The 16,736-nt window shown below is 39.6% G+C and overlaps 1 protein-coding gene across 7 annotated transcripts in view; it reads right to left on the reverse strand.

Annotated features, from left to right (window-relative positions):
* Positions 1–16,736, reverse strand: part of CNOT2 (CCR4-NOT transcription complex subunit 2) — a 140,631-nt gene that overhangs the window by 78,476 nt on the left and 45,419 nt on the right. For 4 of the 7 annotated variants that reach the window (XM_080659469.1, XM_080659472.1, XM_080659470.1 and 1 more), the window contains exon 2: positions 16,057–16,199. In XM_080659469.1, coding sequence (XP_080515595.1) covers positions 16,057–16,104 — 48 coding nt within the window. In that variant the 5' untranslated portion in view covers positions 16,105–16,199. The remainder of the gene's footprint in view (positions 1–16,056; positions 16,200–16,736) is intronic. The other 3 variants (XM_080659473.1, XM_080659471.1, XM_080659468.1) reach the window with 1 other exon arrangement.

Consider the following 16,736-nt stretch of genomic DNA (forward strand, 5'->3'; position numbering starts at 1 on the left):
GGTGGTCAGTGCGCTCCCATAGGGGTAGCACCATTCAGACAGAAGCCGGGCTCATGGCTGGCAAGCACAGCGGCGGTGGCAGGAGTCTCTCCCGCCTCTGCAGCAGTGCTAAGGATGTCCCCCAAGGGCTCCCAGACTGTGAGAGGGCACAGGCTGGACTGAGGGGATGACACCTCCTCCACCCTGAGTGCATTAATTTCATGCACCGGGCCTCTAGTATAATATTAAAGGGATAGATCTAACCAGAGGATGTAGCCCTGGAAAACAGATATGCACCCAATAAAGGAGTACCTAAATATATTTTAAAAAAAAACACAAAAAAAAACTTCTTTAAGGGAGAGATCGACAGTGATACAGTCATAATAGGGGACTTTATCACCCCACTGACTTCACTGGATAGATCTTCTAGATAAAAAATTAACAAGGAAATAGAGAATCTAAATGACATATTGGATGAGATGGGTTTAATTGACATTTATGGAATATTTCACCCCACAGCTGCAAAATATATATTTTTCTCAAGTGCACATGGGGCATTCTCAAAGATAAATCACATGTCAGGACACAAAAAATGTCTCTAAAAGTTTAAGAAGATTAAAATCGTAACAAACATGTTCTCAGATCACAATGGAATGAAATTAGAAATAAACTACAGTAAAAACATTCAAACATGTGGAGACTAAATAACATTTATTAAACAATGAATGGGTTACCAATGAGATCAAAAAAGAAATGGAGCCCTAACCGGTTTGGCTCAGTGGATAGAGCGTCGGCCTGTGGACTCAAGGGTCCCAGGTTCGATTCTGGTCAAGGGCATGTACCTTGGTTGCGGGCACATCCCCAGTAGGGAGTGTGCAGGAGGCAGCTGATCGATGTTTCTCTCTCATCGATGTTTCTAACTCTCTATCCCTCTCCCTTCCTCTCTGTAAAAAATCATAAAACATATTAAAAAAAAAAAAAAAGAAATGGAAAAGCTTCCTGAAAACAAATGAACACAACAACCCCAAATTTATGGGAAACAGTGAAAAAATTACCCTATAACTCAAAGTATTAGAAAGAGAACAACAAGAAAAGCCCAGAGAAAGTAGAAGGAAGGAAATAAAGAGCAAGAGTAAATGACATAGAGGCTAAAGAAAAAAAAAGTGACACACACACAAAAAATCTAACTGACACCACAGGAATACAAGGGATTGTAAGAAAAAACTACGAACAAATATATACCAACAAGATGGACAATGTAGATAAAATAGACAATCTTTAAAAACACAATCAGGAATAATCAGAAAAACTGAATAGGGAACTGATGAAATAGAAGCAGTAATAAAAAACTCCCAGCAAAGAAAAGCCCTGGTCCAGAAAGCTTCACAGGGGAGTTTTACCAAACCTTCAAAGAACAACTAACACCTATTCTCATCAAAATATTCCAAAATATCCAAGAGGATCACTTCCAAGCTCTTTTTATGAGGCCAGTATTATTATCCTAATAACAAAACAGATAAAGACACTACAAAGAAAGAGAATTACAGGCCAATATCCCTGATGAACATAGATGCTAAAATCCCCAGCAATGTATTAAAAAGAGCATACACCATGACTCAGTGCGATTTATGCCAGTGGTGGAAGGCTGGTATAATATTTGCAAATCAGTAAACATGATACCTCACATAAAATTGCAAGACAGAATCATATTAATAGATGCAGAAAAAAGCATTTGACAAAATCCAACACCCATCTATACTAATAAAAGGGTAATATGCTAATTAGACCGGGTCGACTAGACATCTTCTGGTCATGCAGTCCTCCTTCCAGACAAAGCCACAGTGGTGGGGTCTGAGGCAGAGGCGGATAGGGGCGATCAGGCCAGCAGGGGAGCAGTTAGGGGCAATCAGGCCAACAGAGGAGAGCGGTTAGGGGCGATGAGGCAGGCAGGCAGAGGCAGTTAGGGGTGATCAGGCTGGCAGGCAGAGGGGTTAGGGGCGATCAAGCAGGCAGGTAGGTGAGCGGTTAGGAGCCAGCAGTGCCGGATTGCAAGAGGGATGTCCGACTGCCGGTTTAGGCCCAATCCCTGTGGGCTAACCCAGCAGTTAGACATCCCCCGAGGGGTCTCGGATTGGAGAGGATGCAGGCCGGGATGAGGGGAACTCCCCATGCATGAATTTAGTACACCGGGCCTCTAGTCTATATATATGAAAGCCTAAGCAACTGTTCAACCATTAGATATGATGCGCACTGACCACTAGGGAGCAGATGCTCAATGCACAGGCATGAAAACATGGAACAGACTGATGAATCTCAGAGAGAAGGGGGAGGCAAGAGTGTGGGAAGAAATTAACCAAAGATCTTATATGCATACTAGAGATCCCTTGCATGGATTTGTGCACTGGTGGGGTCCCTTGGCCTAGCCTGCACCCTTTCACAATCCAGGACCCCTCGGGGGATGTCAGACTGCCGGTTTTGGCCCGATCCCTACAGGCCCGGCCAAGGGACACCACCGGTGCACGAATCCATATACTGCGTGACTAATTTTTTATAAAAACTCTCAGAAAAGTGGGAATACAGGGATCATACCTCAACATAATAAAGGCCATATAGGAAAAACCTACAGCCAACATCATACTCAATGGGCAAAAACTAAAATTATTTCGTCTAAGAACAGGAACAAGACAGGCTGTCTGCTTTCATCACTCTTATTCAACATACCACTGGAAGTACGAGCCACAGCGATCAGACAAGAAGAAGAAATAGAGAGATCCAAGATGACGCAGACGGGATGGCAGGCTGCACAATAGTGTGTGAGTGAAAGGAGAGTGCGTGGACGTGCCGGGAATGTCTGTATTTGTGAGTGAGGGACAGTTATATTCCAGATGATTGTTGGATACTGGCGGACCAAGCTCCCCTCACCTCTACTACTGCTGAAATCTCTCCCAGAGTGGCGGGCTCTATTGCAGAGACAATGCCATCTTGAAGGGGAGACCGGCTATGATCAGAAACCCAGTCTTACCTTCAATTAGGGAGACCTTGGATACCTCCCGGGACGCTACAAACACAACGCCCAGGGACCAGCTGCTTGAGCTATGAACCCACGAACACTGAGACTCCAGCCTCCCTGGCCACAGGTGCCTAAAAAGTTTGTTCAGGGGAGACAAGGTGGCAGCTGAATAAGTGAACGGGTCCTGCACCTTCTTACAGAGCAGATAGAAAAAACAGCTGAACTGAATAACATTCACCCCGAATTGGCAAGTTAAACACAGCTGGTGAGGCAATCCATGAACGGAAATGTCAGAGATAGCCTGGAGAGAGGTGGGTTCTGGGATCTGGGCTGGAGGGAGAAATGCGCACAGTGGGAACTATAGACTCAGAGGGATACTGTGCTCCACCAAATCCGCGGCCCTTGGGGTCAGTTTAGCCCTTGAATATGGAAGAGGTCCACAGGGCTGCTGGCAGAGGGGAACTCTAGATATAATCCCACAGCCGTGGGAAGACTGTACCCAGAAAGGCAGCCTGAAGTTATACACGGGTCACGCAGTGCCGAGGGAAGAAAGATGTGAGTAGGTGCGGTTCCTTTATCTTTTTTACTTCCTTGCTTTTGCTTGCTAAGCTCAGTACATAGGATCTTCCAATTAGAAACACTCACCAAGACTTCAGGGAAAAGTTGTTTTTGTGGAAACTGGGGATTAGAATAAGGAGAGACAAGCAGGAAACCAGCTCTGGGTCAGTCCGTCACTCCAACGCAGTATTTTGTGCGCAGGGAAAAAAGAGTCCTGGGTTGAGGGGCCACTTGGTCTTGGAAACTAATATAGAAACACCGCCACCCAGGGATTGTGTCAGAAATTGACTCTTGTGAAAATACAACTGAAGGCAGGCAGAGAAACAAAGTGAGAAGAGAGATCCCGCCTGTTTGAAAACAAGGTTGTGGCTTATGACACAGAGCAGCTTTGGATCGCAGGGAACGTCAACACTGTGCAGACTATCTGACAGGAAAGAGACATGCCAGGCAGAACTGTTAAGAGGGGTCTTAAACATGCCCCCATGGGTCACTGAAGCCCTGCTGAAGTGAACGACCTTCACTACTTCACTTTATTTTTTACTAGAGGCCTGATGCACAAAATTCGTGCAAGGGTAGGCCCTCGCAGCTGACCCAGCTGCTGCCTCGGCCCTTGCAGCCATCCAAGCTTTGTCAGGAAGGTTGTCTGGACGGTCATTCTGCTTTTTGGTCAAATTAGCATATTAGCTCTTTATTATATAGAATCTTTTACTTAAGAAACTAAATTTTTTTCTCACTTTATTTTACTTTTTTAAATTATATTTTTATTACTATTATTTTATTTTTTTTAAGTTTAATTTTATTTTTTCTTTATTTTATTTTTGGATTAGTGTTCTGCATTCTATTTTTATTTTAGCATTATTTTACTCTATCCCAATTTTCCTTTATGCCAACACTCTCTTCCTCACTGTTCCCCTTTTTCTTCCTGTTTCTTGTTCCCTGTTCCTGCTTTAGTTTTTCTTTATCCTTTCTTTTTACTCCCTGTTAAAAATTATCTTACTCATATATCTAATTCCCTCTCTCCTGCTCCAAGTCCATGCACACTTCTCTCTATCTTCACTAACCAAATTTATTTTTATTTTTTTCCCTTCCGTTTTTCCTTTTTCTTTCTGTACTGTTCTTGTTGTTTGTTTGTTAGTTTATTTTTGTTTTGTTTTTTGCTTCTGTTTTTCCTCTCCTCGCTTGTTCTCTTCTTCTACTAATAGCTTAGTTTCAATCACCAACTCAGGCCTATCTACTCTCTATTCTCACTTTCCAAAAATAGATGAATACATAGATAATGAAATAAAGAAAAGGAAAAGAATTATATATATATATATATATTTTTTCTTTTATATATATATATTTTTAATATGTATTTTTTAAAATCTTTTTACTTTTCCTCTTATACACTCATTCTCCTTCTACCTCCTCTATACTGAATTGTGGCCTTTTTCCCATTCATTCACTTCCTTGACCTTACCTTCTAGAAATAAGCTTTGCCTCTTCAGATTCATCTGGGTGTTTGCTGTTTGTATTTTTTGGATCAGTTGTTGGTTTTTTGGCATTTTCTCCCCATATACATATATTTCCCCCCTCCTTTATTTCTTCTCTTTTGTTCCTCTCTTACATTTTTTTCTTTTCTCAGTATCATTTTTGCCCTCTTTTCTCTCCCCTAATTCTCTTTTCTCTGGTGGTCGTTATTTGGGGTTATTGGTATCGTGAATACATTTGTGTTTGCTGCCCTGTGTATTGTCTTGTTGTGTATTATTTTATCCCTTTAAGTCAACGCAGGAGAGAGCGAGCTACATAACCAGAAACCCTGAGAGGAGTGAACATGGGGAGAGAAAGAAACAGCCCCCATACGAAAGAAAAGGAGGAATCACTGGAAAAGGAAATAAATGAAATAGAGGCAAGCAATAAGTCAGAGAAATGGTCATAAGGATACTGAAAAGGATGGAAGACAAATTCAACAATAAGTGTAAGAACCAAGAGGAAATGAAGAAGAACCAGAAGAAATGAAGAGTGACATCGTTGCAATAAAGAACACAATAGAAAGCATCAAGAGTAGACTAGAAGAAGCAGAGGACTGCATCATTGAGCTACAAGACAAGGTAGAAAAATATACCCAAGCAGAGAAACAACTGGAAAAAAAACTTAAGACAGGAGGAGAGCCTAAGAGAACTTTGGGACAAATCTGCATAATAGGGGTGCCAGAAGGAGAGGAAACTGAGCCAGAAGGAGAGGAAACTGAGCAAGGAATAGAAAACCTGTTTGAAGAAATAATGACAGAAAACTTTCCTGATATGGGGAAGAAAAAACTCAAACAAGTCCAAGAAGCTCAGAGAGTCCCAAACAAGATGAACCCTAAAAGACCAACACCAAGACACATTATATAATTAAACTAGAGGCCCGATGCCCGAAATTCATGCAGAGTAGGCCTTCGTTCCCTTGGCTGCCGGCACCAGCTTCTGTCTGGAACCCAGGACCTGGGCTTTCCTCCGGCCGCCAGCAGGCACCCTGGATCCAGGCTTCTCTCTGGCCGCCAGCAGGCACCCGGCAGCAGGGCTTCCCTTGCAGCCCCGGCTTCGTCCAAAAGGTCATCGGGGAGGAAGTCTGGTCTAATTAGCATATTACACTTGTATTATTATAGACTGGCAAACACCAACTACAAAGTAAGAAACTTAAAGGCTACAACAGATCTCCCATCAGACTATCAACTGATTTCTCAACAGAAACATATCATACCAGAAAGGAATGGAATGAAATTTACCAAGTCATGCAAAGGAAGGGTCTGAATTCAAGAATACAGTACCCAGCAAGGCTATCAATCAAAGTTAAGGGTGAAATCAGGAGCTTCACAGACAAAAACGGACTAAGAGAGTTTATTACCACCAAACCAACAATGCAAGAAATGCTAAAGGGTCTGCTATAAAAAGAATAGGAAGGGAAGAAGGAAAAAAGGCATAAAGAATAAAAATGGCAATAAACAAGTACCTATCAATAATAACTTTAAATGTAAATGGATTAAATGCCCCAATCAAAAGACACAGGGTATCTGAGTGGATAAGAAAACATGACCCATATATCTGCTGTCTACAGGAGACGCACCTCAGAACAAAGGACTCACACAGACTGATGGTGAAGGGATAGAAAAAGGTTTTTCAGGCGAATGGGAACAAAAAGAAAGCTGGGGTAGCCATACCTATATCTGACAAATTAGACATCAAAGTGAAGGCCAAAACAAGATATAAGGAAGGCCACTTCATAATACTAAAGGGAGCAATTCAACAAGAAGATGTAACTCTGGTAAACATATCGGCACCCAATACAGGAGCACCCAAATACATAAAAAAACTTCTGAAAGATATCAAGGGAGAGACTGACAGCAATACAGTTATAGTAGGGAATTTTAATAACCCAATTAACACCAATGGGTAAATACTCTAAACAAAAAAAATCAGCAAAGAAACATCAATCCTAAATGACTCACTAGATCAGATGGAATTAACTGACATCTTCAGAACATTTCACCCCAAAGCCACAGAATATACATTCTTCTCAAGTGCACATGGGTCATTTTCAAAGATAGACCACATATTGGGACACAGGCAAAGTCTCTTCAAATTCAAGAAGATAGAAATATCAAGCACCTTCTCAGATCACAATGGCATAAAATTAGAAATCAACTACAATAAAAGTGAAAAAAAAAATTAAACACCTAGAGGCTAAATAGCATGTTATTAAACAATGACTGGGTTACCAAAGACATCAAAGAAGAGATAAAAAGCATCATGGCAACAAATGACAGACAATGAAAACACAACAATCCAAAATCTATGGGACACAGTGAAAGCAATCTTGAGAGGGAAGTTCATATAGCTCCTCAGGCCTACCTCAAAAAACAAGAAAAAAAAATGGTTATAAATTATCTAACCCTAGAACTCAAAGAGTTATTAGAAAGAGAGCAACAGGAAAACCCCAGCATAAGCAGAAGGAAGAAAATAATAAAAGATCAGAGCGGAAATAACATAGAGACAAAAAAAAAAACAAAAAACAAAAAACAAAAAAAAACACAATACAAAAGATCAACAAAACCAAGAGCTTGTTCTTTGAAAGGATAAAAAAGATTGATGAACTTCTAGCCACGCTCACCAAGAGGCAAAGAGAGAGGACCCAAATAAACAAAATTCATAATGAAAGAGGTGAAGTAACATCCAATCCCACAGAAATACAAACGATTACGAAAAAATACTATGAACAACTCTATTCCAACCAAAAGGACAACATAGATGAAATGGACTTATTTTTAGAAAAATACAAGCTCCCAAAACTCAGTCAGGAAGAATCTAAAAACCTGAATAGGCCGATAACCACTGAAGAAACTGAAACTGATCAAAAATCTTCCAGCAAACAAAAGCCATGGTCCAGACAGCTTTACAGGGGAGTTCTACCAAGCATTCAAATAAGAACTAAAATCTATCCTCCTCAGACTATTCAAAAAAATTCAAGAGGAAGGCACACTTCCAAGCTCTTTCTATGAAGCCAGCATTACCCTTATTCCAAAACCAGATGAAGACACCACAAAAAAAAAAAAAAAAAAAAGAGAGAACTACAGGCCAATATCCTTGATGAACACAGATGCTGAAATCTTCAACAAAATTCTAGCAAATTGATCCAGCATTACATTAGAAAGATCATACTCCATGACCAAGTGGGATTTATTCCAGGGATGCAAGGATGGTACAATATCCGCAAGACAATAAATGTGATATATCACATAAACAAACTGAGAGACAAAAATCACATAATCATATCAATCAATGCAGAAAAGCATGACAAAATCCAACACCCTTTCTTGATAAAAACTCTCAGCAAAGTGGGAATAGAGGGATCATACCTCAACATATGAACCTCTGGCCAGGTTCACCGAGCCTTATATGACAAACCTACAGCCAACATCATACTCAATGAGCAAAAACTAAACTCATTTCCCTAAGAACGGGAACAAGACAGGGATAATCACTTTCACCACTCTTGTTCGATACAGTACTGGAAATGCTAGCCATAGTGATCAGACAAGAAGAAATAAAAGGCATCCAAATTGGAAAAGAAGAAAAACTGTCCTTATTCATAGATGACATGATACTATACATAGAAAACCCCAAAAACTCCATAAAAAAACTCTAGACCTAATAAATGAATTCGGCAAGGTAGCAGGATACAAAATTAACACCCAGAAATTTATGGCCTTTTTATACACCAATAATGAACTCACAGAAAGAGATACTAAACAAAAAATCCCATTTACCAATGCCCCCCAAAAATCAAAATACATAGGAATAAACTTAACTAAGGAGGTAAAAGACTTGTACTCAGAAAACTACAGGACATTGAAAAAAGAGATAGAGGAAGACATAAACAAATGGAAGAACATACCATGTTCTTGGATTGGTAGAATCAATATCATTAAAATGTCCATACTACTCAAAGCAATCACCAGATTCAATGGAATCCCATGAAAATACCAACGGCATATTTCAAAGATCTAGAACAAACTCTCCAAAAATTCATCTGGAATAAAAAAAGACCCCAAACAGCCACAGCAATCCTGAGAAAGAAGAACAAAGTTGGAGGGATCACAATACCAGATACTAAGCTATATTACCAAGCCACGGTTCTCAAAACTGCCTGGTACTGGCACAAGAATAGACATATAGACCAATGGAACAGAACAGAAGACCCAGAAATTGACCCAAGCCATTATACTCAATTAATACTTGACAAAGGAGGCAAGAGCATACAATGGAGTGAAAACAGCCTTTTTAATAAATGGTGCTGGGAAATTTGGTCAGATACATGCAAAAAAAATGAAACTAGATCACCAACTTACACCATACACAAAAACAAACTCAAAATGGCTAAAGAACTTGAATGTAAGACAGGAAACAATAAAAATCCTACATGACTCCATAGGAAGCAAAATTGCAGACATATGTCGTAGCAGTATCTTTACAGACACAGATCCTGGGGCAAGAGAGACTTAGGAGAAAATAAAAAAGTGGGACTACATCAAAATAAAAAGCTTCTGCACAGCAAAAGAAACCATCAACAAAACAACAAGAAAGCCCACTGTATGGGAGAACATATTTGCCAATGCTATTTCAGGTAAGGGTTTAATCTTCAAAATTTATAGAGAACTCATATAACTTAACAAAAGGAAGATAACTGATCTAATCCAAAAGTGGGCAAAGGACCTAAGTAGACCCTTTTCGAAAGAGGTCATGCAGAAGGCCAAGAGACACATGAAAACATGCTCGAGGTCACTAATCATTCGAGAGATGCAAATCAAAACAATGAGGTACCATTTCACATCTGTCAGAAAGGATATTACGATCAAATCAACAAATGACAAGTGCTATCAAGAATGTGGAGAAAAGGGAACTCTTGTGCACTGCTGGTGGAAATGCAGACTGGTGTAGCCACTGAGGAAGACAGTATGGAGTTTCCTGAAAAAGTGAAAAATGGAACTCCCATTTGACCAAGTAATCCCACTTCTAGGACTGTATCCCAAGAAACCAGAAACACCAATCACAAAGGACATATGCATCCCTATGTTCATAGCAGCACAATTTTCAATAGCTAAGATTTGGAAGCAACCTAAGTGCCCATCAGCAGATGAGAGGTTTAAAAAACTGTGGTACATCTACACAATGGAATACTATGCCATTATAAAAAAGAAGGAACTTTTACCATTTGTAACAGCATGGATGGAAATGGAGAGCATTATGCAAAGTGAAATAAGCCATTCATAGAAAGTTAAATATCACGTGATCTTACTCGTATGCGGGATATAATGATCAACATAATTTGATGAACAAAAATAGATCCAGAGACAAATGGCAAGAGAGGGATGGGGGTTAGAGAGCAACCAAAGGACTTGTATGCATGCATATTAGCATAACCAATGGACACAGACACTAGGGCGGTGGGGGCTTGCCAGGTGTGAGAATGGCTGGGGCGTGGGGAGGGGTCAATTGGAGAAAAAGGAGACATTGGGGGAAAAGGAGACATATGTAAAACTTTAGACAACAAATAAATAATAAAAAATAAAAATAATAAAATTTAAAAAAAGAAGAAATAAAAAGCATTCAAATTGGAAAGCAGGAAATAAAACTCTATTTGCAGATGACATAATATTGTACATAGAAAACTCTAAAGACTCCACCAAAAAACTACTAGAGTTAATAAATGAATTCGGGAATGTAGCAGGAGTCAAAATTAACACCCAGAAATCGTGGAATTTTTATACACCAATAATGAATTATCAGAAAGAGAAACTAAACAAATAATCCCATTTATCGTTGCAACAAAAAAATTAAGATATTTTGAAATAAAGTTAACCAAGTAAAAAAAGACTTGTGCTTGGAAAACTATAGGAAGTTGAAAAAAGAGATAGAGGAAGATACAAACAAGTGGAAGAATATGTCCATGTTCACTGTTTGGTAGAAGTCAATCACTAAATGTCCATACTTCTCAAAGCCATCTACAGATTCAATGCAATCCCTAGTAAAATACCAACAGCCTATTCCACAGATCTGGAGCAAATACTCTAAAAAGTTATATGGAATCAAAAAAGACACTGAATAGCTGCAGCAATCATGAGAAAGAAAAACAAAGTTGGAGGGATCACAATACCAGATATCAAACTATACTACAAAGCCATTGTAATTAAAACAGCCTGGCACTGGCACAAGAACAGGCACACAGATCAATGGAATAGAACACAGATCCCAGAAATTGACCCCAGCCGTTACCCTCAATTAATATTTGACAAAGGAGGCAAGAACATACAATGGAGTCAAGACAGTCTCTTCAATAAATGGTGTTGGGAAAATTGGACAGATAGATGCAAAACAATGAAACTAGACCACCAACTTATACCATACACAAGAATAAACTCAAAATGGATAAAGGATTTAAATATAAGACATGAAACCATAAAAATCCTAGTAGAAACCACAGGCAGAAAAATCTCGGACATCTCTTGTAGCAATGTTTATAGATACATTTCCTAGGGCAAAGGAGTAAGGAAAAAGTAAACAAATGGGACTACATCAAAATAAAAAACTTCTGCACAGCAAGACACCATAAACAAAATGAAAAGGGAGCCCATGGTATGGGAGAACATATCTGGCAATGATACATCTGATAATATATATAAGAAACTTGGAGAACTTAACAAAAGGAAGACAAATAATCAAATTTATAAATGGGCAAAGGAACTAAATAGACACTTCTCCAAAGCAGACATACATATACCGAGACATATGAAAGAAAATATGCTCAGTCACCGATCATCAGAGAAATACAAAATAAAATGATAATGAGGTATCATCTCACACCTGTCAGAATGGCTCCCATCAACAAATCAACAAATGATACGTGCTGGAGAGGATGTGGAGAAAAGGGAGCCCTAGTACACTGCTGATGAGAATACAGACTGGTGCAGCCCTTATGGAAACAGTATGGAATATCCTCAAAAAAATAAATATGGAACTGCAATTTGACCCAGTGATCCTACTTCTAGGAATATATCCTAAGATACTCGAAACGCCAACCAGAAAGAATGTAATCACCTCTATATTCATAGCAGTACAATTTACAATAGGTAAGATCTGGAAACAGCCCAAGTGCCCATCAGTAGATGAGTGGATAAAAAAGCTGTGATATATTTACACCATGGAATTCTATACAGCATTAAAAAAGAAGAATCTTTTCTCTTTGAGAGAGCATGGAGGGACCTGTAGAGTATTATGTTGAGCAAAATAAACCAGTCAGAGAAAGACAATTATCACATGATCTCACTCATATGCGGAATCTAACAAAATAAACTGATGAGCAAAATAGATCCAGAGACATAGAAGCATGGAACCAACTGTGGAATCTCAAAGGGAAGGTGGGGGAAGGTGGGTGGATGGGAAGAGATTAACCAAAGAATTTGTTGTTTTTTTTTAAATGTATTTCACTGATTTTTCACAGAGAGGAAGGGAGAGGGATAGAGAGTTAGAAACACTGATCAGCTGCCTCCTGCACACTCCCTACTGGGTATGTGCCCGCAACCAAGGTACATGCCCTTGACCGGAATCGAACCTGGGACCCTTGAGTCTGCAGGCCGATGCTCTATCCACTGAGCCAAACCAGTTAGGGCTAACCAAAGAATTTATATGCATACTAGTACATGCATAACTCATGGACACAAACAATAGGGTGGGGAAGACCTGGGGGAGTGGAGGCAGGCTAGAAGAGGTCAATGAGGTAAAAAAGGAGACATATGTAATATTTTCAACAATAAAGATTTAATAAATCTCTATATATAAAAGCCTAAGCGGCTGTTATGACTGAACAACCAAATGACAGATCCACCGGTATCTAAGACATGCACTGACCACCAGGGGGAGGATGCTCAATGCAGGAGCTACCCCTGGTTGTCAGTGCACTCCCACAGCCAACCTCCCACGGTCCCTCGGCTGGCCCTGATTTCCCTGATTGCTGGCCAGGCCAAGGGACCCCCTTCCCCCACCACCCCCATCCCCGCACGAATTTCATGCATCGGGCCTCTAATAAATAAATAAGAAAATGAAAAATATTTTCAGCCAGAAAAACCCTACCCAAGGATAAATTTTTTTGAGTCATCTCAAAAACCTGGATTATTTGTAAATAATGTGACTGAAGATATAAACTATTTTTAGAGTAGAATGAGCAGGAATTAGGAAATAACTTCATGTGTAAATTATAACCTCATCTTATTTCCTTCTTATGTGAATATTTTTGAATTCTATATTAATGTGATTCATGAATTAACCATACTGTGTAATGATACACAGTTCTTTTCAAGCTCGGTTATGAATAACGAAAAGCCACATAACCTAGAATCATAATATTCTTAAAATAATTTACCAGAAACTATCAAAGATTCAAAAGCCCAAGTTGTGTGACCAATTGAAACTATGAGTCAAGGTAGTTGGAAGTTGTGGTGAGGCAGGAGCTACAGCAAGTATAAATAACTAGAGGCCCGGTGCACAAAATTTGTGCACGGGGGTGTGGCTTGTGAGTTCCTCAGCCCAGCCTGCACCCTCTCCAATCTGGGACATCCCTCTCACAGTCCAGGACTGCGGGCTCCCAACCGCTCACATGTCTGCCTGCCTGACTGCCCCTAACCACTTCTGCCTGCCAGCCTGATCATCCCCTAACCACTCCCCTGACAGCCTGATCGACACCAAACTGCTCCCCTGCTGGCCCGATTGCCCCCAACTGCCCTCCCCTGCTGGCCCAGTTGCCCCCAACTGCCCTCCCCTGCTGGCCCGGTCACCCCTAACTGCCCTCCCCTGTAGGCCTGGTCGTCCCCAACTGCCCTCCCCTGCCGGCCTGGTCACCCCCAACTGTCCTCCTCTGCAGGCCTGGTCCCCCCCAACTGCCCTCCCCTGCAGGCCTGGTCACCCCTAACTGCCCTCCCCTGCTGGCCTGATCGCCCACAACTGCCCTCCCTTGCTGGCCATCTTGTGTCAACATGGGGGTGGCCATCTTGTGTGTTGGAGTGATGGTCAATTTGCATATTATCTCTTTATTATATAAGAGGATAAGCAATGGCCATGTTAGTCAAGTCTATGAGAACAATTCAGAACAGAAAAGGTTACAAGAACTGATTTCTCACAGGCATGCCTTACTCTGGCTTATTAAAATCATAAAGATCAGGCAAGAAACTTCAGGCATCAAGTTAGGAGAAACTCTAGAAAGGTTAAATATGACACTGTCTTGTGTGCTTTTTAAAATCCTCACCCAAAGGTATGTTTCCTTTTTCTATTATTATTAATTTTAGAGAGAGAGGGTAAGGAAAAGGGAGGGAGGGGTAAAGAAAAGGGGAGGGAGAGAGGGAGAGAGGGAGAGAGCGAAATAGAAACAGAAACAGAGACAGATACATGGATTGGTTACCTCCTGACCAGAGATCAAACCTGAAACCTAGGTATGTAACCTGACTAGGAATTGAACTTCAACCTTTTTGGATGTAGTTTGAACCAACTGAGCCACCCAGTCAAGGTGACACTGTTTTTTTTTATTAGGGGTAGTGCCCAAACCAGCAAGTCTTATAATCATAGACTCTCTGCTAATTGTACATGAATACCCATATACAAATTTTCTCCACTCTTCATTTTACCAAGTTGAGGGAAGAAAAACTTGAGCTAAAATTAACGATTAGATTAACCAATGCTGTCACTATCACATTAATTGCTGTCACCGCCTAGAGAAAATGAAACTGGTGGATGGAAGGGAGCTCTAGAGGGAGGTTGGATATGTATCTGTGCAGAAAGCCTAAAGCTTTGAACTTTTAATTATTCTGTATTCTGAATCATTAAATAACTTAACAATGAATTATTACTAAATGAATAAAGCAGATTTTCTTTGAAAAAATTAAATTAAAATGTCTTTTTTTTAAAAAATATATTTTATTGATATTTCACAGAGAGGAAGGGAGAGGGATAGAGAACTAGAAACATCGATGAGAGAGAGACATCGATCAGCTGCCTCCTGCACACCCCCCACTGGGGATGTGCCCGCAACCAAGGTACATGCCCCTGACCGGAATCGAACCCGGGACCCCTCAGTCCACAGGCCGACGCTCTATCCACTGAGCCAAACCGGTTTTGGCTAAATTAAAATGTTTTATTTTAATCACTATTTAAAAGCACCAACTTTAAAATTCACCTTCATTTAAAAGCTGAAAAAGAAAACAGTAGGTTGGGGGCTGGGAATGTGAAGGGATTAAGTTAAAAAAGAAAGAACTCATGGGCAGGAACAACAGTGTGGTGATTATGGACAGGGGTAAGTGGAAAAGGGTATAGGTCACCTAAATGGTGATGGAGAAAAATAAAACAGAATAAAAAGAAAACAGTAATATTACACTTCAACCATCCTTTCAGCATCCTTACAGATTACATAGAGGATGGATACTAACTAACTTAATAAATGAGAAACAGGACTCTAGCCTCATAAGGACAGAAGTGAATGACAAATTCAGTAAAATTTTGGTCTCTGAGCATCCTGGGATTTTCATTTCTATTTCTTCTATATTCTAACCAATATTGTCCACATTTCTGTAATTCTCCATTACCCTGAATATAGCATAAGACTTCAGTTTAGTCTTCCAGTAATAATATGTATAAAAGCAAGCTCTGAATCCAGCCATAAAGTTATAAATTATGTATCAGATAATATAAGTTTTGACATATATACACACATCAGAAAATTTGTGTTAATATTAGAAGAATATACATTTATTAGAAGCATATTTTATTTTGAAAAATGTCCCCAACTATTTAAACTGTCAAACCCATTACATATGTACTTTAAATTATAACCCACATTTTTCAAATTGAGGTATATCCAACCAGTATGCTGGTTCTAGTTAAATACAATATATTAATCAGTTCAATGTAGCTATCTGACCAATAAGGAAAAAGGAAAATAAATCTTACCTGGTAGTTTCTTTTCTCAGATAATGTATGTCCATCAGTCCTCACCATAGAGTCGTGTCCTTTCCTCACAGTACTGGAGGCAATCAAACAGAACTGTCACTCAAGGGTCGTGTCACAGGAAGGACCGCCCACCAGTTCTCCCTCTAGAGTGGAATTATCCAAAAGCCATCAAAATTACTAACATGTAAATATATGAACAGTAACAAAAATATCCAATATTATATATAGAAAACAAAACAAAAAATACATTTCAAATATTCTAATTGATGTTCCTCTTAACTATTTGGGGAGAGCTAGACTGGCAGACATGCTTTGAGATAGAAATTATTAAATATGAAAAACTCTTCCTTCCCACTTCTCTCTACAGTTAAAACTGTCCACCAGACCTCATATACAAGGTAGAAACTTATAAATAAAAATGGAGTTGACAAAAATGTTCAGCCCTCAGTTGACACTTTTTCTTTTGAATGTTCTTTTTTAGTCTCAGAAATATCCAATTAATTCAGATTTAGTCATTTAACTTAAAACCCCTCTCCTTCCAAATACTTCTTTATATAGTACTCATTCAGTTTGATATTTATTCCTATGCCATATAATGAAATATATCCTATATTCTTATGACTGGTAAATGAAACCCAAATCAATACTCATAATTTACTTCAATGAAGAGTAGTAACATA

The sequence above is a fragment of the Plecotus auritus genome (genome assembly GCF_963455305.1).
Source record: "Plecotus auritus genome assembly, chromosome: 3".
Lineage (NCBI taxonomy): Eukaryota > Metazoa > Chordata > Mammalia > Chiroptera > Vespertilionidae > Plecotus > Plecotus auritus.